This window comes from Sturnira hondurensis, unplaced genomic scaffold (assembly GCF_014824575.4).
Source record: "Sturnira hondurensis isolate 20B ecotype Veracruz unplaced genomic scaffold, ASM1482457v3 Scaffold0007578, whole genome shotgun sequence".
In the NCBI taxonomy this organism is placed as follows: Eukaryota; Metazoa; Chordata; class Mammalia; order Chiroptera; family Phyllostomidae; genus Sturnira; species Sturnira hondurensis.
The window spans coordinates 1,946,847-1,968,052 of NW_028080209.1; the positions used below are offsets into that span (position 1 = coordinate 1,946,847).

The window sequence follows — 21,206 nt, forward strand, 5'->3', positions numbered from 1 at the left end:
TGCGAGGGAAGAGTAAAAGCTTTTCAAAGTTTGAGTATTTATGAGAATTTTAAAATAATGAGAACTACGATTCTAATTTCACATATTGGCTTTTTTGACAAGGGAGAAGCCACTAAGAATATAGTGACAAGCTCCTGTCCCAAGCCAGGGACTGATCAGTGTCCCGCCTCACCAACTCATCAAAGACCCTTACTTCCCAACTAAACAACACAAGTGGCAAATGACGCCAGCAGGAGACACCCAAGGAGACAGCCTGCAGTGAGCCCGAGAGCCCCGCCATCCCAGCGTGAGATCAAGCGCCCCCACTGCACCACTGCTCCGCAGAAGGGAGGCCTTCCACACCGAAGTGGGCGGCACAGCCAGAATCTCTGAGCATGCTCACAGCGCACTGACCAGCGCTACACCACCACAAAGACAGGCAAACACTTGGATTTTCCTCCCATGTACTTTTCAGGAACCTAACATGGTTCCCCACAATGGGGACAGGGCGGCACAGCTGCACCACCGAGGCCAGGTGGCCACGTCTGCGCACAGAGACAGGATCAGTTCAGCCCGCTGTAAGGCAAGTATGCACAAGGAGAGCGCCCACTGTTGGCTGTAAGTAGCTTAAGTAGCGTTACGGAAAAAAATCCAAACCAGCAGGACAGGGACAGTGCTCAATGCTCCGGTTGTTTTAGAAAGTGGTCCCCCAAACCCAGTTCCAATCCCCACTGTCAACATGTAGGGAAGAATTCAATCTCTATCACTGTGTCTCCGGATCTGGGCTGAGGCCATTTGCTCCTGGCTTGGCAATAACAAAGAAAAGAGGTGTCTTCCTGGATTTTTCCTGGTGTGGAAACACAGCTGCCAGAAGGGAGGCCACTAGTCCTGGACACCCTGACGGCAGCGCCCTCTCCCCACTCCCACGCGACCACAAGGCCAGGGGCTGGGACAGTGTGAATGGTGAGGCTTTCCATTCAGAAACACCTCGAATTTAGGAAACCAAACAAAACCCTGAAATAGTTAAACAGTTAAATTCCTCTTCTAAAAGTCATTTATTTACATATTATATGCCCAGTATATAATGTGTAGATAAATGTATCCAAGTGTATCCTGTAGTGAAAGGAACCAACCTAGTGGACTGAACAGCACATTATGGAGCAAATTCTTGAAAGGTTTCATCTCATATTGGTATCTTTTAATTAAAAAAAATTAAAAATCAAAGAAAAAAGCCTGGCCAGAGCTAGAATGAGACAGACATGAATACTTCAGAATCCAAGGTAGAGGAAGGCTGTTTGCCTCTTTTTAGAGAATGTAGGAAGGAGTGTGACCAGGTAGGGACAGATCATGCACAAAAGTACTTGCAAATTACAACTCCCTCAAGAAAAGAGAAGAAAAGCCCCATCATGTAACACCAAACCGCAACACTTCCAATGAACGCTTTCTCTGCTGCCATCATGCCCTATTTGGGAGAGGAGGCTTGTAAGGAGGGGTGAGAAGAGCAAAGGTGAGAGGGAAGGTCAGGTCTGCACTTCAGTCTAATTTCCAATTTCCATCCTCTTCCAGGTCTTCAGTCATCTGATGTCCGACGTGGAGCTCTGAGCAGAAACCGAGTAGGTGGTGGCCACGACTGGGGTGCCGTTGTTGGCGGAGTAGCCTTGCCTCAATGTCTCAAAATACGATGCTTGCACGGGTTTGTGGTACTGCAGCATTTTGATGGCATCTTCTATCTTAAACCACTCCCTCTTCCTTCCTGTAGAGGCACACAGAAAAAGAAATAAGGACACCAGAGAAGCAACAAAAAGTTTCTGATAATCTAACTTTTGAGAAAATGTAGAAAGAAATATGAAAGTAATGGCTGTCAACATTTTCAAAACATGTATTATAAATACATTTTATTTATTTTCTTTTAGGAGTGAAAGCAAGCACAATTTATATGCTTCAAATACTGTACAAACGTCTAATGCAGAAATCTGAAAACTGAATTGCTGACAGTGACGGTGTGACGCAGCCCTCCAGACAGACCGCAGCAGGCGGCTTCCTGTGGCGCTTGGGCCGGGCCCTGCCTCGGCTCGCTCTAGAGCCCGTTGCCCAACCAGTACGCCCCCTCCTAGGCATCAAGCTTCTAAAATTACCAGATGGCTAGCTTATAATCAGTTACTTACTTTAAAAATCTTATATGAGTAATACAGCTATATAATAGAAAATATCACTTCAAAAAAAATAAGAAAAAAATCTTGACACAATCACTGTTAACTTTTCAGTCTATTTTCTTTTATAAAATGTGTGTTATGTGCCATTGAACTGGCTCTGTCCAGTGTCCTGTCTTCCATCTTCAACAGCCCTGCTCAGCCTCTGCAGGCTCAGGCCTATGGCCTTTATTCAGTCAATCCATCTCTTATTTGGTCTTCCTCTTAATACATGCTTTAAAATCTTTTATTTATTTATTTTTATAATAAAAGACCACTGTTTAAAGTTGGGAAAACAGAGGAAAGTATAAAATAATTACCCATAATCTTATAAACCAGAAACGACCACTCTCAATACCCTGGTGCGTTTGCTCTTTTCTCATCATGTTTCAAAAAGACCATGTATCTAAACAACTGTGACTGAATCCGCTTTAAGGTGCTCCAGACCCCGGGAGGCTCTGATAAAGTGTTGTGGGTGGGAACATGGGCGCTGATGCCAATATGCTGAGCTCCAATCACACCATGGGCTCTAATGAGTCGTGCAAGCTAGTGAATCTCTCTGTGCCCTATTTTCCTCATTTGTAACAGAGAGATAGTGAGTGTGAACTATCTTACAAGTCTGTTGTGGGTACTAATATGTACGGTATTTGAACAATGCCTGGCACATGGTATGTGGTCTAAGAGTTTGCTTTTTATTATTACTATTATTGTTATTTCTTTTTTACTTCACAGTGCTTCTTAAGCATTTTTCTATGTTATTAAACACATTTTTAAAAGATTTTATTTATTTATTTTTAGAGAGGGGAAGGGCAAGAAGAGAGCAACATCAATGCGATTGGCCTCTCGTGCGCCCCCTACTGGGGACCTGGCCCAAAACCCAGGCATGTGCCCTGACTGGGAATCAACCCAGCAACCCTTTGGTTCTTAGGCCGGCGCTCAATCCACTGAGGTACACTAGCCAGGGCTAAAAAAATATAACATTTAATGGCTATGCATTATATCATAACATCTGGCATGGACATGCTGTTATTCATCTAACCATTTCCCTATCACTGAACATAAATATCCTACGATTTTAATTATAAATAATACAACAATTAAAAATCTTTTTCTATTTGTTCTTTTTTTAACCTCTCAGGGAAAGATCCATAGAATTGAGATTATAAGAATAAAACATCTGAACTCTAAAGGGCTCACGATATGTGCTGCTGAACGGCACTCCAAGATGGCCACACCCACTCCCACCCCTGGGTGTGTGCCGGAGCGCTGGTCTCATGCACCGCAGCCAGCTCACTTACCTTTTCTTGACCACTGGCAATTCTTTATTTCATTTCAAATTCTGATTTCAATGTAACTCTAACTAGTGTGTGTGTGTGTGTATGTGTGTGTATAGTGTATATATATTTCTATATCCTGCTGATATAGAAATATATTTCTATTTCATTCACCAAAACTATTTTCTAAGCACTTTTATGTATTTAACAGTTAACATTCCCATCAGATGAAAGTACCTTAAATCACTTAAAATTCACTGAGTTGTACAGTTAAGACCCAGTTTTTCATGTGAAAAAGGCTCATATGAAGGAAGGCTCATGGCCTTATCCCCTGTATTTTAGATTACTTCATCAAGGTCAGCTGTCAGAGGTCAGAGTAGAGGTGAAAGGCTATACAGTGACGGTACCTTAAAGAGTCATACTGAGTGTGAGACCCTGGCCTGACTGAGTGCCCTGAGACAGGGCCATGCCACACTCATCTCTGCCTCCCTTTGAGGCCCCAGCAACAACTGTCAAGGAGCCTATTTTTAATACACTCCCCACACCTTAAGCATATTGCATCTTACCAGACACAAAGCCATTAAAAACTGAAGGGCTATGAAATGCTCAAATCGGCAGTGTGAGGGCCCCGATGGCAAAGCATATAGGCAGAGGTTTTGGCAAGTGTTTTATTTGTTTACCAATTTAAAACCAATTAAATTAATATTACACTTTTCTAAAAACTATTTTTGTTCAGAGGCAAAAGATTAAATCATGAACCAACCATTCAATCACTTTAGTTTTTTAGTTCAAAAGAAACACACCCAACAGTGACCTCAGAGATCAAAGACAATGGCTCTTTACAAGACAGCTGGGCCACCCGGCCAGTGGCGTGAACGGCACTGGGAACTACTCCCATTATTCTGTACCTGCGAAATGACCCCGCAGAGGGGCTCACACCACCAAACCGACAGTTGTCTCCAACAGTGAGAATAAGCATCACAAGGAACAGCCCAGGTCCTGCTCTCGCCCAGGGTTCTGTGGCCAGCATGGGCCTGGCATCGTGAAGGAGGAGCCAATCTGATTCTTAGAAGCATTTCCTCCCTCTCGTGGGCCATGTTTCTATTTGTTGACCATGAATCCAACTTTAGCTTTTTTTAAAACGTTTCAAAATACTAACTTTCACAAGTTTAAAANCAGAGAGATAGTGAGTGTGAACTATCTTACAAGTCTGTTGTGGGTACTAATATGTACGGTATTTGAACAATGCCTGGCACATGGTATGTGGTCTAAGAGTTTGCTTTTTATTATTACTATTATTGTTATTTCTTTTTTACTTCACAGTGCTTCTTAAGCATTTTTCTATGTTATTAAACACATTTTTTAAAGATTTTATTTATTTATTTTTAGAGAGGGGAAGGGCAAGAAGAGAGCAACATCAATGCGATTGGCCTCTCGTGCGCCCCCTACTGGGGACCTGGCCCAAAACCCAGGCATGTGCCCTGACTGGGAATCAACCCAGCAACCCTTTGGTTCTTAGGCCGGCACTCAATCCACTGAGGTACACTAGCCAGGGCTAAAAAAATATAACATTTAATGGCTATGCATTATATCATAACATCTGGCATGGACATGCTGTTATTCATCTAACCATTTCCCTATCACTGAACATAAATATCCTACAATTTTAATTATAAATAATACAACAATTAAAAATCTTTCTCTATTTGTTATTTTTTTAACCTCTCAGGGAAAGATCCATAGAATTGAGATTATAAGGATAAAACATCTGAACTCTAAAGGGCTCACTCCTCTTGGAGTGCAGTTCAACGACCTGTGCGGTGGCAAGCTCTCTGGAGGCCACCTGGGGTGACTTACCAATGTTAACCGAGTCTTCCCAGTCTTCTAGCACCTCCGTGACAATGAGCACGTAGACATACGTTCTGTGCTTCCTCTCCTGGTTCTGAGGGCGAAGAGAGGAGCACAGAGGAAGAGTTATTCCTTACGGGGCTGAGATGACTTAAGAAGCACACTCTCACACATATGTACAGAGAGCTTAGACACAGGACTCCTTTTACATTTTACTATCCTACAGTCGAACATGAAATAGCACCAGACGTCCTATTTGAAAACATGCTGCAGTTGCATTTGAGGGTAAGCTCTTTGGCTAGATTCCTAGAGCCAAAGCTTTACTCTCTTTTTTTCCTTCTCCTTTCCTTAAGTGCAACTTCATGGAAAAGTTGTGAGCAGAAAGTTCATGACCTCTCAAGAAAAAGGCACTAAGTAAATTTAACTAGCTGGGCACCAAATAGAGGAGACTGGATGGGCGAGGCCTCACCGATGCCAGCCAGCCAGCCAATCACGTCCCACACCCTCCTGCCCCTACGACCGGGTCACCTTTATTCCCTGTGTTCTCACTTCCTTTCACCTTCCTCCAAATCTCTACCCCAGTTCGGTTTCCTTGCTTCTCTCTTTTTTTCTGTCTTTTCTACACTTACCCGCATTTTGCTGTGTAAATGCACACCCATGTTTTTGTGCACGTTATACATGGGATTATTATACCTATGTATACTATGCATTCCTATTTTTCCCTCAAAACTTTGGGCAAAAAAATGTGCGTTATGCATGGCAAAATACAGTATCTACCCCTCCTTACATCTTAGACGAGAAAAGGAGGGGAGGCAGAGATAGAGTAAATAATACAAATAATATTCTGGCTGCTTGGAGGAGACAATGGCTACAATGGATGAATATTTATGCCCCTCCCAAATTCATATGTTGAAATCCAAATCCTCAATGTGATAGCAGTAGGAGGTGGTTTTGGGGGGTGATTAAGTTATGAGGGCTGACCCTCATGAATGAAATTAGTGCCCTTATAACAGATACCTCGAGATCAACCTTCTCTGTTCTACCACGTGAGGACACAGAAAAACAGTGGTCAATCAACCCAGAAGTAGGTCCTCAACCAGACACTGAATCTACTGCTGCCTTGATGTTGAACTTCCAGCCTTCAGAATTGTGAAAAATCTATTTTTATTATATATAAGCCACCCAGTATATGAAATTTTGTTACAGCATCTGGATGGACTATGACAAAGATATATGTGGTTAAAATATGATATCATACGTGCAAAGATTTTAACAGACTTACCTCAAAAATTCCGACTAATCTTCCCAGTGTCCCTTTTACTCCAGCCTGCAGAGGAGGGAAAAGAAAATTAACACACTGATAGTTTATATTGTTGTCTTATTCTGAATCTTCTGAGCAGTTTGTAAAATAGAAATGAAAAAACAAAAAGATGCCTTGGTTTAGTGTGGCTCAGTGGATTGAGTGCCCCCTTGCAAACAAAGGTCACCGGTTTGATTCCCAGTCAGGGCACATGCCTGGGTTCAGAGCCAGGACCCCAGTAGGGGGAACTTGTAAGGCAACCACACACTGATGTTTCTCTCCCTCTCTTTCTCCCTTCCTTTCTGTCTCTCTAAAAATAAATAAATAAAATAAAATAAAACAAATTAAAAATAAAAAGAAGAACAAGAGGACACAGTTTGGTGGGGGTCACACCAGTGCTTCCTGTGTGTCACTGAGAAGAGCAGGGTGCACGCTGCGGAGGGAGAATTTCCCTCGGCTCCTCCCAGGCTCTTCCCCCATTGCAAAGCAGGCCAAACAGAGCAGACAATCAAGGCCATGAATTACTTCACTCATTTACTCATTCATCCAACAAATATACACTGTATGTCTGATTTGAGCCAGATCACACTTGTAGGTAGGTACCAGAGATGTAGTGATGATTAGGCTAGAATAAAAGATCCACAAGAGCAAGACTTGTATCCTGACTTGTTCTTATGTCTCTGTACAGTATGCCCAGTACAGAGCTCAATAAAACTAAGTCAACAAAAATGTGAATCTGGTCACTCTGCCAGTGACAGGTATTGACAGGAATGTAAAGAACAACGCAAGGGACAGGAGAGTGACAACTTCATACAGTAGTTACGCATCTGAGTATATACTCTTTAGCTCCCATTGGCCCTTTGGTAGTTTTTCTTAGATTTGTGTCTTTCTGATGCACTATCAATGAATTTGCAGTCTATTCCAATTTACTAATTTTCTTTTAAGCTGTATCCAGGCTAGAGTTATGTCATTTATAGTATGTTTTTTATTTGACATTTTTCATTTCTACCTGTTCTTTACAGATCTGTTTCCATTATGTATACCTTCGTTTCTATATTTTGTTCTTTAAAATATAAGTTATTCCTTCATTTACTTCTTGGTCATCTGAACAAAAAATTTAGGTTATCTGGCCATGCTACAAAATTCATTGAATCTGAAGTACATTCATGTTCCAAATGGTGAAGGGCTTCCTTGTGAGGTGGATTTACCAAGCTCTCCAGAGCCAGGTCTTAAAGTGACAGTTTAGACTCCTGCTCCAAGGTGATGTGGCAAATACTGCAGACAGAGCTATGGAGTCAGAGGGTGGCTTGGCTCCATCCTTTACTGCGCACTGCACCTGTGTCCTCTCCTACCTGGGCCCGTATCTCCCTAAAAGTCTCAGCTCACGGTGTTCTTTCCATGGGCCTCTGGGCCACTGTGCTCCCCTCACTGCAAGGGGTCCAGGCAGGCTGCAGCTTTGCTGTGCTGCTGTTTCTGATATATGGAGGTAGTGTTCACCTTGCTTTTGAGTCAGGCTAAAGCTTTTGCATTTTACATTTTATATCTATCTCTGCCAGGAACAGAAGGGGTCAGTGTAATGCCGTATTGCCCTGAACATTCCAGATCTCCTCTGATCTGGGAAGCTAAGCAGGGTTGGATTTGGTTAGTACTTGGATGGGAGACCACCTGGTAATACCAGGTGTACTATGCTGCCCTGGCCAGGTAGTTCAATTGGTTAGAGTTTCGTCCTGATATACCAAGGCTGTGAATTCAATGAGGGCACATACAAGAATCAACCAAGGAATGTGTAAATAAGTGGAATAACAAACTGATGTTCTCTTCCTGCCCCTTTCCTCTCTAAAATTTAAAAAAAAATTTTTTTTAAAGAAGCAGTCAAAAGTGAGGGAAAGATGAAGCCTGAAAATGCAATGGAATGCTATAACTTGTTTTCTATTACTACTGCCTTACTTGTAAAATAAACTAAAAATTAAGGCAAAAATATTCTCTAAATACAAAATAGTAGGTAGTCAGTAAATCTGTACAGAATGAGCAAAAATTTAAAATAAGTACTCAAACAATTTTTAAGAGATATTTAATAACAGAAACAGAATAAGCTGATTTAAAGGCCTAGACTCCTGGGTGAACTGTATCGTGAAATTAATTTTTGCTAATTATCTGTCAAGGAACTCTAGTCCTTTTGCTTTCAAACATGCCCATTTCTTTTCCTATTCTTCTTCTACCTATTCTCATCCCCATGTGGCTTTTTAATGGAAATGTCTATCTTTTCTTATTTAAATTGTTTTTCCACAGTTTTAGAAAAAACTGCACTCTCCACAGCCAGATAAGACCAGCTGGACTGTTATTTCATGAATCAACAAGTAGAGCCGCCTGAATGAGTGGGACAAGAGGGTGAGCCAGCCTGAGCTGGAAAGCCAATTCTGTCCTCTGATTCCAAACACACATCGCTGTGTCACCTGTGCCCTGGCCACAGGCCTGCACTGACAGGACCTGGGAGTGGAGCTGTCAGGGTTGGGGTGTGTGTAAGACAGATTCATGTAGGCTGTCATTCACTTTTCTCGTCTGCAAAGTGGAGAAAGAGTTCTTTTAGTAGCAGTTACTGTCTTTAGTAGCAGTTAACTAATTTTTATTTATTAAAAAAAAATCAAGACTTCCGGGCAAGATGGAGGTATATAGGTAAATGCAGCTCACCTCCTTGGACAACCACAGCAAATTACAGCTAAACTACAGAACAAACATCACTCAGAACCATCAGAAAATTGAGCTGCATGGAAGTCTGACAACGAAGGAATTAAAGAAACCACATTCATTAAAGAAACCTACCCTCCCAGATGGGTAGGAGGGGTGGAGACGTGGAGACGTGGAGACGTGGAGACGTGGAATGGGCTGGTCCCACATCCATGTGTGGTGGATAAAAATAGGGAGGGATATCTAGGGACCCAGGAATCCTAGTCTCACATCAAGCCACCCAGCCCAGGGTTCCAGTGCCAGGAAGATACATCCCCATAACTTCTGGCTATAAAAACAGGGGGGTTGTGTTGTTCGGAGAAACTTTGGGATTCTCAGGTGAGAGTCTCCTCTTGGCAGTACCCCTGCCACCCCTTGCACAAGGACCTGCTCAGACTCACGCCCTCTGGGCTCCCGCACTGGGGCAGCATATTGATGGGCGGCACCAGTGGCACATGGGGAGGAACTGAAGTGTCTGGCATCACGGCAAGAGCTGGAGGACAGCTTCTTCCCAGATAAAACTGTAGACAGTGGTCATTGTACCTTTTCTGAGCTCTCCCCCACATAGAGCCACAGTGCAGTAGCACCATGAGTCTCCATCAACCTGACTCACACAGTAAACCCAGCCCTGACGATTAACTAAGGGTCTGCCCCATTCATATGATGGGTCCACCCAAGCTGATAACAGTGGCTTTTCCATATCAAGGGCTGGCCTAGGTACAGGCTTCAGACCTTCCTAAATCCACTCAAACAAGCAGCAACTGAGCCCAGGCCCCATACCTCTTGCAGAGTGGCCCCAGGCCTAGCACTAGCAGCGGCCATCTGCAGATTGTTTTGTAGCTTATGCCAACGGACCCCACACAGAACAGAGGTGGAGGCTGACGGGACCTGCATCATCCAGGAAACCCCAGAGCCTGCGCTGCCAGCAGGCAGTTATAGACCATGTCGGATCACCACCCAGTCACCTCCACAAGCCATGGAGGGAGGCGGCTGCTGGCCAGGGGTCACAGCTAGTCCTATCAGCTGTTTCACATGGACCTGCTGACAGCAATCAAGGCTCATTCTTGGAGGGAGTACTCAGCCCACACAGATGGAATACCTCGAGTACCCAGCTCAGGTGATAGGGAGGACTGTGCCATTGGTCCCTACGGGACACCTACTACCTTAGGCCATGCTATGAAGACATGGAATCAAAGCAGCTCTGCCTAATACATAGAAACAGACAGAGAGGCTGCCAAAATGCGGAGACAAAGAAACATGGCCCAAATGAAAGAATGACACAATGGAGATAAGAAATCTTTCTGTGCAGAATTCAAAACACTAGTCAAAAGGAAGCTCAAAGATCCCAGTATACTTCAACAGCATAAATGTGATCTATTCAGAAATAAAGAAGACACTAAGTGAAATTAAGGACAATTTACAGGGAGAAACAAACCAATGTTTTAGAACATAAGAAACAAAAAGGTATTCAATTAGTACAGTGAGGAAAAAAGAATCTCCCCCAAAATCAAGGATAGTGTAAGCAGCCTCTGGGACAACTTAAAGCACACTGACATTTGCATCATAGGGGTTCAGAAGAAGAGAAAAGGCAAGAAACTGGAAACCTATTTGAAAAAAATAATAAAAGAAAACTTCTTTCATTTGGTGAAAGACATAGACATACAAGTGCAGGAAGCACAGAGTCCCAACCAAGATGGATGCAAAGAGGCCCACACCAAGTCATACCATAATGAAAATGCCAAAGTTTAAAGATAAAGAAACTTTATTTAATTTTTAAATTGCTCAATTACAGTTGTCCCCATTTCCCCCCTATTATTCTCCCCTGCCCTACCCACCCCCAAGCCCCCACACTCAATCCTCCCCATTTTGTCTTTGCCCACGGGTCCTTTACACAAGTTCCTTAATTTGACCCTACCCCTTCTTTCCCCTGTTACTCCCCTCCCTGCCTCCCCTCTGGTTCCTGTCAGTTTGTTCCTTATTTCCACATCTCTACTTCTATTTTGCTCACTTGTTTGTTTTGTTGATTAGGTTCTAAAGAGAGAATCTTAAAAGAAGCAAGAGAAAAATAGAGAGTTATCTACAAAGGAGTTCTCATAAAACTATCAGCTGATTTCTCAAAAGGAACTTTGCAGACAAGAAGAGACTGGCAAGAAGTATTCAAAGTGATGAAAAGCAAGGACCTACAACCCAGATTACGCTACCTAACAAAGCTATCACTTAGAATTGATGGGTAGATAAAGTGCTTCCCAGACAAGGTAAAACTAAAGAAGTTCATCATGACCAAGCCATTATTATATGAAATGTCAGAAGGACTTATTAAGAAAAAGATCAAAACTATGAACATTATAGCCCTTGCTGGTGTGGCTCAGTGGGTTGAGTACAGGCCTATGAACTAAAAGGTCACTGGTTCGATTCCTCATCGGGGCACATGCCTGGGTAGTGAGCCAGGTCCCTGGCTGGGGGCATGTGAGAAGCATCCGATCAATGTTTCCCTTGCACATTGACAGTTCTCTCCCTTTCTCCCCCCCTTATCCTCTCTCTAAAAAAATAAAATGAAATCTTTAAAAAAAAGCTATGAACATTAAAATGGCAATAAATACATGACTATCAGCAACTGAATCTAAGCAAACAAGCAGCACAAAAACAGAATCATAAGACATGGGAAACACTGGGATGGTAGCCAGTGAGGAGGGGGTCTGGGGGGATGGGGGGAAAGGTAAAGGGATTAGGAAGTACAAATTGGTAGTTACAGAATAGGCAGGGTGATGTTAAGAGCAAGTATAGGAAATGGAGTTGCCAAAGAACTTACATGTATGACCCATGGACATGAACAAAGGAGGGGGGATTGCTGGAGGGAGTGGGGGCTGCGGGACGGAGGGGAGTGAAGGGGGAAAAATTGGGACAACTATAATAGTATAATCAATAAAAATTTTTTAAGCAAAAGTTTAGAAAATGGTCTTCAAATTTTGAGGACACAAATCAACTTCACACTATAACAACTCCATATGATTTAAAACTTTTTATTTAATAATAATTTCTGCATTCAATACCAACATATACCCTGGATTTACTCTCTGTGTTGCATGCAGCTGGGACAAATAAAAAGCATTTTCCTTTATGAAACAGATACATTCTTTTAAAGTCTATTGTAATTCAAATAATGCTGCCATTTGAACACTGATATTTCAGTGGCATTTATTTTCACTTCTCATTATAATCTTCAACTTATAGAAACTAACAATAGTTTTACTTGCCTCTTCTGTTTCTTTCAAGTTTTATGTTAACATTTAGGGGATCTACTTGTGAGAATTCTACTAAGGTGATCCTACCAATGATTTCATGGTAAAGAAGCAAAGAAATATTCCCGTATCTATCAGTTTTTAAAATTGAGATACAGCAGTTTTCTTAGGAGGAGGCTCTTCTTTTAGTAAGAAAGAGGATTTCAATTCTTTAAAGTCACAGTGCTGAAAAAGACGCAGATTCCTCATAGGCAAAGGTCCTCCAACACGGGGTCCACTGAAACCGCTTTACTTTTCCATAATTTTCCACAGTCTAACTTTCATCCCTCAGCTCTCTCTCCAATGCTGCTACAAGCAATTGGATGGTTATTTTTACCTCTCACATGACCCTTGCAGGGTCACATCTGACAGATATTTCACTCAGACATTGGGGGTAAGATCTGATTCAGGCTGTATATAAGGTGGTCCAGTCAGGGTGCTGGTATGAACCTGTTTTTCTCAAAATCATTTGAAAGCAGTTATAATTTCAATCTGTATGTCAAAAGCCTATAATTAGGAGAAGGAGACTTTATTTAAAAGTCCTTCTTAGCTACAAATGAGAAATTCAAATAAATTATTTATTGGTCTTTATTATCCAACCATACGCAGGTAGGTGCTTCCTTGAACTTCAAAGTACACAGTATTCTAGCACTTTAGGTCTAGTTAACAAAAACAATCTGAGCAACTGCCTATTTTTTTAAAAAGAAAAAAAATTTCAAATGTCTTTTTTCCTTTATGATGTTTTACTGAGATCGGAAGTATTTATCTGCAATGAGCTGGATCAATTGTGCGACTTCCCAATCTTTCCCTCTAGTGGGAACCCTCACCCCCACCCCCACCCCCACCCCAGTACGTAGGTGAGACTTGGACAGAGGTACTTTTGTGGATGGGCCATTGAGCCCACTGCTATGATGATACTGCAAAGAACCCTTATTTTGCTGTTTGTTATGGATGGGTACAAAGTGAGCCATCACCTTCAGAAACCACTTTTTCATTTTAAGGTAGACATTTTGGCAGACACTGCTGTCTAGCTTACAGGCATTCTCCCTGCTGAGCCCTTGCTACAGGGAAGGTCCAGATTCTGTCAGGTGAGAGTTAAGGCACAGGGGTGCAGTGTGTGACCCAGTTCTGGATAAATGGCTCCTAAGGCAGTGTCTCCTGGGGGCTGCTGGGAAAAAGATTTCCCACAATGATAAAAAGCACTGGCCAAAAAACCCCAACACCTCCTTGCGTCTCATGTGGGGACCTGAAACTTGGAGCTGCTGCAGTCATCTTGTGATCATAAAGGGAAGGCCATGAGAACCTACGGGAGGCTAAACCAAATCCTGACACTGCCAAACTGCTGAAGAAATGAGATAATCACCTACCTCTATTTTCTTACATGAGAAAATTAACTGGTGCTGTTGAAGCCACATTTAGTTGGGTATTTTGGTACTTGGATGGGAAAGCTTCTTGCTACTTCTCTTGATTTAAAAGGTAGCTCTGTGAGAAGACTGGTTATCCCCAAACAGAACTTCTCTGCACATTCAAGGGAGTGCTAGTATAAAAGTTTCCTTTATTAAAGCAGTAAGTCCAGCCCCAAAATGAGCTCAGAGGAGAAACCCCAATCCAAGTATCTGTGTGAGGAAACCCACAAACAAAAACAATGGTCTTCAAAGCATATAACTTTCCATTTAAGTCCAACAAAATCCCTACCCAGGTGTTTTGTTTTTTAAATGAAGTATTTTGAATGTTAAAAAGTAAAGAAGATAGCTCCAAGTGGTGTTGCTCAATGGGTAGGATACTGTTCCACAAACCCAAGGGTCGCTGGTTGGATTCCCGGTCAGGGCACATGCCTGGGTGGCAGGCCAGGTCCCTGGTTGGGGACATGTGAAAGGCAACCAATCGATCTTTCTCTCACATACTGATATTTCTCTCCCTCTCTTCTCTTCTCTCTAAAAATAAGTGAATAAAATCTTTCAAAATTTTTTTAAAGAAAATAAAGTAATAAATATTCAGGTCACCACTAGCCAGCTTTGTCAAATAGTAATGTATCATTTGTATCTTTTTTTTCCAAAGAAATAAAACTACTGTTATCACTGAAGGCCCTTCTGCACTCCTCTCCCCCTGCCAAAGGTAACTAACTACTCACGTAAATTTGGTGTTTATCACTCTCTTGCATGTTTTTATACTTTACAACTTAGGTACATACCCACTATTAATGGTGTGTAGTGTTTTCTGCATGTTTCTCTACTCAATTAAAAAAATTATACCTTCTGCAACTTCCACAAATACCATGTCTCCGAGTTTTAGCTATACTGATACATGTAGTTCTAATTATTTCATTTTAATTGTTGGACAGTAATCTATTTTAAAATTTTACCACACCAATCCATTTACTTGTTGGTAGGCATTTAGTCCTGTTATTATTTTAAAAAATGTGACCAAACCACAACTCCCTTGTAGATATTCTTATTACCCAACACGTGTAGTAGTTTGATATCTCTACTAATAGTCAAATTTCTGATCACAGGGTAAAAATACATCCAATTTCCCCACATATGAAGTTGCTCCGTACAGCAGATCAACTGCAGAAATGGCTGCAACTCACTACCTCTCCTTGTATCCACACCCTCTGAAATGTAATTTTACAGATCCTCCTATCAAGAAATAGAACCTATTCACCCACTCCTGCACTAGGGTGGCCTTGTGCCTTACTTTGGCCAAAAGAATGCAGAGAGATGGTACACCACATCCAAGCCTAGGCCTCAAGAGGCCTTCCACTTTCCACTCTTTCTCTGGAACTCTGCCGACGGCCTGTGCGCTAGTCTCCTAAAGGATGGAAGATTTGTCTCAGCTGAGGATACTACAAAGCAGCCTCCAGCCAGCTAACGTCCCACATGTGCAAGGGCTCAGCTAAGGTCAGCAGAGCTTCCTACTTGACCCACAGCTGGCTGCAGACAGCTGAGTAGTCCAGCTGACACAGAAGCTGACTGGTGGGGCTTGTGAGCAAACATCAATACTTAATATTTTAAGCCACCGAGTTTTAGGATAGTTTGTTATATAACATTAACTGATCTGTTCTCTGAGAATGCAGGCAGTGTACAGGTTTTCATCACTGTTGTTCCTCTTTAATATTTCACGTCAGTCTTTTTATTTCAGGTCATTATAATGAGTGTAAAATTATACTGTATTATTCTTTATACTAAAATTGTGTACTTTTCCTTATGTTTAATGAACATTCAGTTTTTCTTTTCTGGGAATTACATACACTTTACCTATTTTTCCTATCTGACTGCTGATGATTTTGATGATCTTAATGCCTCTGTGGCAAATCCTTGTTATCAGTCTGGCACTTGTCTTTATCTTTGTTTTCGATGTCCTCTGTTAAACATGTTTTATACTTATTGCTGATTTTACTGACCTTTTCCTTTTGTGTATTTAGTATCTTTTTAAGAAACATATTCCTAAAAAAAAAAAAAGAAACATATTCCTATACCAGTGGCATAAAGTTAGTCTCCTGTATTTCTTATAATACTTTGACAGTTTTATACTATGGTCCACCAAAATAAATTTGGAAATTTATTCCGAAATAGCCAGTGTTCTAGAGACTCCAGAATAGACCCATGGTTATTATTGTTTTACTAATCTAGTTGTTAATTTATGTACTAATATAACATGGTTTTAACTAATAAAGCTTTAGTAACTAGGAAGGTAGTCCCCTTTTCTGTTGTTTTTCAAAAGCTCTGAAGCCATTTTTATACCTTTTTAAAAATTTTTGTCTTTTTTAAAAATTTAATTGTTGTTCAAGTACAGTTTTCTGTCTTTTACTCCCATCCCAGCCCACCCCCACTGTGCTCCCCACCTCCCTCCCATTTCCACCCCCCTTAGTTGTTGTCCATGTGTCCTTTATACCAGTTCCTCCACTTTATACCTTTATTCTTTTTATCACTGAATTTTTCAATTAGTTTGAGAAAAACTCGTATCTTTATAATATTTAGTCTTCCCATCCAAGAACAGATTATACCTCTCCCATTTACTCAGGGTTTNTTTGTCTTTTTTAAAAATTTAATTGTTGTTCAAGTACAGTTTTCTGTCTTTTACTCCCATCCCAGCCCACCCCCACTGTGCTCCCCACCTCCCTCCCATTTCTACCCCCCTTAGTTGTTGTCCATGTGTCCTTTATACCAGTTCCTCCATTTTATACCTTTATTCTTTTTATCACTGAATTTTTCAATTAATTTGAGAAAAACTCGTATCTTTATAATATTTAGTCTTCTCATCCAAGAACAGATTATACCTCTCCCATTTACTCAGGGTTTTTTTGATACCTTCAACAAAGTTTTATTGCAAAGACAGTGCACTTTATTAATCTATAGTAAGGCACTTTAGTTTTAGTTTAGTTTTGTTGCTATTGTGAACGGTATATGTATTTTAAAGTTACATGTTTTCTGATTTATTACTGCAGGTTTAAAGAAACACTGCTTGTTTCCTGCAACCCTTCTAAATGCTTTTTACTAGTTCTATTATTTTCTGTGGTGTTCCTTAGGTTTGCTAATAGTCACACCATTTACAAATAATGACAATTTTGTATCTTCCTTTCAATCTTTATAATCTATTTATTTTTGTCTTACTCCAGTGGACAGGGCCCTGGTTCAATGGCAGTATGATAGCAAGCATAATTGTCTTTTTCCTGTCTGCCATGGGAATGCTTTGAAGTTTCAAAAATGTAGTATTTGGACTTCCGCCAAGATGGAGGCCTAGGTGGAAACACTGTGTCTTCTCCCACAACCAAGTTTGAACACAACAAAGGTTTGGAGAACTAGGATGACAGCCAAAGAAAAGAAAATGGAATTATATGGAAGTCCAACAACTACGAACCGTTCAACCTGGACGGTAAGAGAGGCGGAGCCAGCAGCGGAGCTGGGTCAGGCAGGACAGATCCCCCGACCTAGGCGCGCAGGCAGCCGGAACCAGTCGGGGTATGGGGCAGACTGACTGCGGTTGCACATTCGCGCACAGTGAGACGGACCACACAGGCCCCAGGGGGCGAACCCAGTGGTGGAGGGGTGATGGCGGTGGCACACTTGCGTGCAGTGGAACGAAACGTGTGGGCCTGGTGACGGTGGTGGCTGCGGCGCCAGGGCCGCGGTGGCAGGCGGCAGATGGGAAGACATTGTCCCTCTTTGACCCCACCCCCCCATACAACGTCACAACCCAGCAACTTAGTTGCCCTGTTCTAGTGAACACTTTAGGGCTCTGATCCTGCTATGGAACAGGCACGAACAGCCCAAAAGATGGTGCAAGAAGAACTCAAAGTCCCAGAGCCAATAACTCTAAGCGACCGAGAAATTGCCAGCCTCTCAGAAGCACAATTCAAGACACTATTTATCAGGATGCTCACAGAACTGGTAGATTATAGTCACAAATTAGAGGAACATAGTCACAAATTAGAGGAACATATGAAGGCTAAACTAATTGAAATGAAGGGAGATGCACAGGAAACCAATAGTGATGGAAAGGAAACGGGGACTCAAATCAATGGAATGGACCAGAAGGAAGAACAAAACATCCCACCAGAAAGGAATGAAGAAATGAGAATTCAAAAAAATGAGGAGAGGCTTAGGAACCTCCAGGACATCTTTAAACGTTCCAACATCCGAATTATAGGGGTACCAGAAGGGGGAAAGAAACAGCCACGAGTGGAAAACATATTTGAACAAATAATAAAGGAGAACTTCCCCAGTCTGGCAAAGGAAATAGACTTCCAGGAAATCCAGGAAGCTCAGAGAGTGCCAAAGAAGTTGGACCCAAGAAGGAACACACCAAGGCACATCATAATTACATTAGCCAAGACCAAAATGAAGGAGAGAATCCTAGAAGCATCAAGGGATAAGGGGACAGTCACCTACAAAGGAGTACCCATCAGACTGTCAGCGGATTTCTCAAAAGAGACCTTACAGGCAAGAAGGGGCTGGAAAGAAGTATTCCAAGTCATGAAATCCAAAGACCTACAGCCAAGATTGCTCTATCCAGCAAAGCTTTCATTTAGAATGGAAGGACAGATAAAGTGCTTCTCAGATAAGGTCAAGTTCAAGGAGTTCATCATCACCAAGCCCTTATTATATGAAATGTTAAAGGGACTTATCTAAGAAAAAGAAGATAAAAAATATTAACAGTGAAAGGACAGCAAACACACAGTTATTAACAACCACACCTAAAACAAAAGCAAACCAAGAGGACAGCTAGATCAGGAGTGGAACCATAGAAATGAAGAACACATGGAGGGTTAGAAACAGGGGGGTGGGAGGGGGAGAAGGGGGGAGAAGGCACAGAAAATAGCATAGATGGTAGGTAGAAAATAGATAGGGGGGAGGGCAAGAATAGTGGGGGAAATATAGAATCTAAAGAACTTGAGACACGTGGTTACAAACTAAGTGGGGGAGAATGGTGGGGGAGGGGGTGTACAGGGTGGAGGGGAATGTAGGGGGGGAATAGAACAACTGTAATGGTATAATCAATAAAATATATTTAAAAAAAACAAAAAATGTAGTATTTGTGTAGGTGTTGTTAGATATCTGATCAAGTTAGGAAATTTCCTTTCATTTTTCAACATATGGGTACCGACTTTTAATAAGTAATTTTTCTTCATTTACTGGGATAATTTTTCTATTTTAATTTCTTAATAAAGTAAATTGCATAAACATATTTTCTAAGACTAGACTATCCTTTTAACTCTTATGATAATCCAGTTTTATGATACTTTGAGAAAGCTTTAGATTCTATTTGCTCTTATTTTACTTGGAATTTCTGCATTCACATTTGTATGTGAGAATTTATTGTTCTTTTCTATTCTTAATTATCAAGATCAGGGGTTCGCAAATTATGGCCCATGACCCAAATCTGTCTTGTCATTGTTTTTTGTAGACAAAGTTTTATTGGAACACTGCCATGCTCATTCATTCACAGTGTTATCTAAGGGTGCGTTGACATTGCAACAGCAGAGTTGAGTATTTGTGACACATACGCTTATGGCTTCTAAAGTCTAAAATATTTTATATATACATTTTATTGATTATGCTATTGCAGTTGTCCCAATTCTTCCCCCTTTGCCACCCTCCACCCAGTATCCCACTTCCCTACAGCATTCCGCCCCTCCCTTAGTTCAAGTCCATGGGGTGTGCATGTAAGTTCTTTGGCCTCTCCATTCCTGTACTATTCTTAACCTCCCCACGTCTATTTTGTGCCTACCATTTATACTTATCCCCTGTACCTTTTCTCCCATTCTCCCCCTCCCCATCCCAGCTGATAACCTTCCACATCTCTGTATCCATGATTCTATTCCTATTCTGTTTGTTTGCCTTTTTTAGATTCAGTTGTTAATAGTTGTGAATTTGTTACCATTTTAATGTTTATAGTTTTGATATTCCTTTTCTTAAATAAGTCCCTTTAACAGTTCATGTCATAATGGCTTGGTGATGATGAATTCCTTTAGTTTTACCTTGTTTGGGAAGTACTTTATCTGCCCTTTGGTTCTAAATTATAGCTTTGCTGGGTAGAGTAATCTGGGTTGTGGGTCCTTGCCTTTCATGACTTTGAATAATTCTTGCTAGGCCCTTTTTGCCTGCAAAGTTTTGAGAAATCAGCTGATAGTCTTATGGGAACTTCTTTATAGATAACTCTGTTTTTCTCTTGCTGCTTTTAAGATTCTTTATCTTTAACCTCTGGCATTTTAATTATGATGCGGCAGGCTGTGGTCTTCTTTGGGTCCAACTTGTTTGGGACTGTCTGCTTCCTGGACTTACGTCTGGTATAGCCATTAAATATATATACATGGCTTTGCCAAATTAGGGACATTTTCTTTCATTATTTTTTTCTGGTAAGTTTCCAATTTCTTGCTCTTCCTCTTCTCCTTCTGGCACCCCTATGATTCACAAGTTGGCCCCTTAGAAGATGTCCCAGAGTCTTCTTAGTCTCTCCTCATTTTTTTTTTCAATTCTTGTTTCTTCTTGCTGTCCTGATTGAATGTTTATTTCTTCCTTATGTTCCAAATCATTTATTTGAATCCTGGCTTCCTCCCCTTCACTGATGGTTCCCTGTAGATTTTTCTTCCCAGATACAATGAGATTAGGCACATTCAGTGTGGACTGGCCTTAGACTGTAGATTTTTCTTTATCTCACTTAGTTTCACCTTCATTTCTTCCTTTATGTTATTGCCATACCCCATGAGTTCTTTTTTTTTTTTTAAGATTTTATTTATTTATCTTTAGAGGGGAAGGGAAGGAGAGAAACATCAATGTATGGTTGCCTCTTGTGAGTCCCCTGCTGGGAACTGGCCTGCAACCCAGGCACGTTGGGTTCGCAGGCCCGCGCCTAATCCACTGAGCACCACCAGCCAAGGCATTCCATGAATTCTTAGAACATCCTGATCACCAGTGTTTTGAACACTGCCATCTCCATTTCATTTAGTTCTTTTTCTGGGGTTTTGTTCTGTTCTTTTGTTTGGGCAATATTTCTTTTTCTCCTCAATTCGGCAGCTCCTTGTGTTTGTTTCTGTGTTATTAGGTAGAGCTGCTTTGACTCCCTGTCTTCATAGTGTGGCCTATTGTAGAAAAGTGCACCTGTAAATTTTGTG

General features: G+C 41.4%; 1 protein-coding gene across 1 annotated transcript in view; it reads right to left on the minus strand.

Annotated features, from left to right (window-relative positions):
* Positions 1-959: 959 nt before the first annotated feature.
* NUDT3 (nudix hydrolase 3) overlaps positions 960-21,206 on the minus strand; it is an 87,829-nt gene continuing 67,582 nt past the window's right edge. Inside the window, exons 3-5 of the mRNA XM_037052793.1 lie at positions 6,573-6,617; positions 5,300-5,384; positions 960-1,732 (exon numbers count right to left, since the gene is read on the minus strand). Of these exons, the coding sequence (XP_036908688.1) occupies positions 1,554-1,732; positions 5,300-5,384; positions 6,573-6,617 (309 nt within the window). The 3' untranslated portion in view covers positions 960-1,553. The remainder of the gene's footprint in view (positions 1,733-5,299; positions 5,385-6,572; positions 6,618-21,206) is intronic.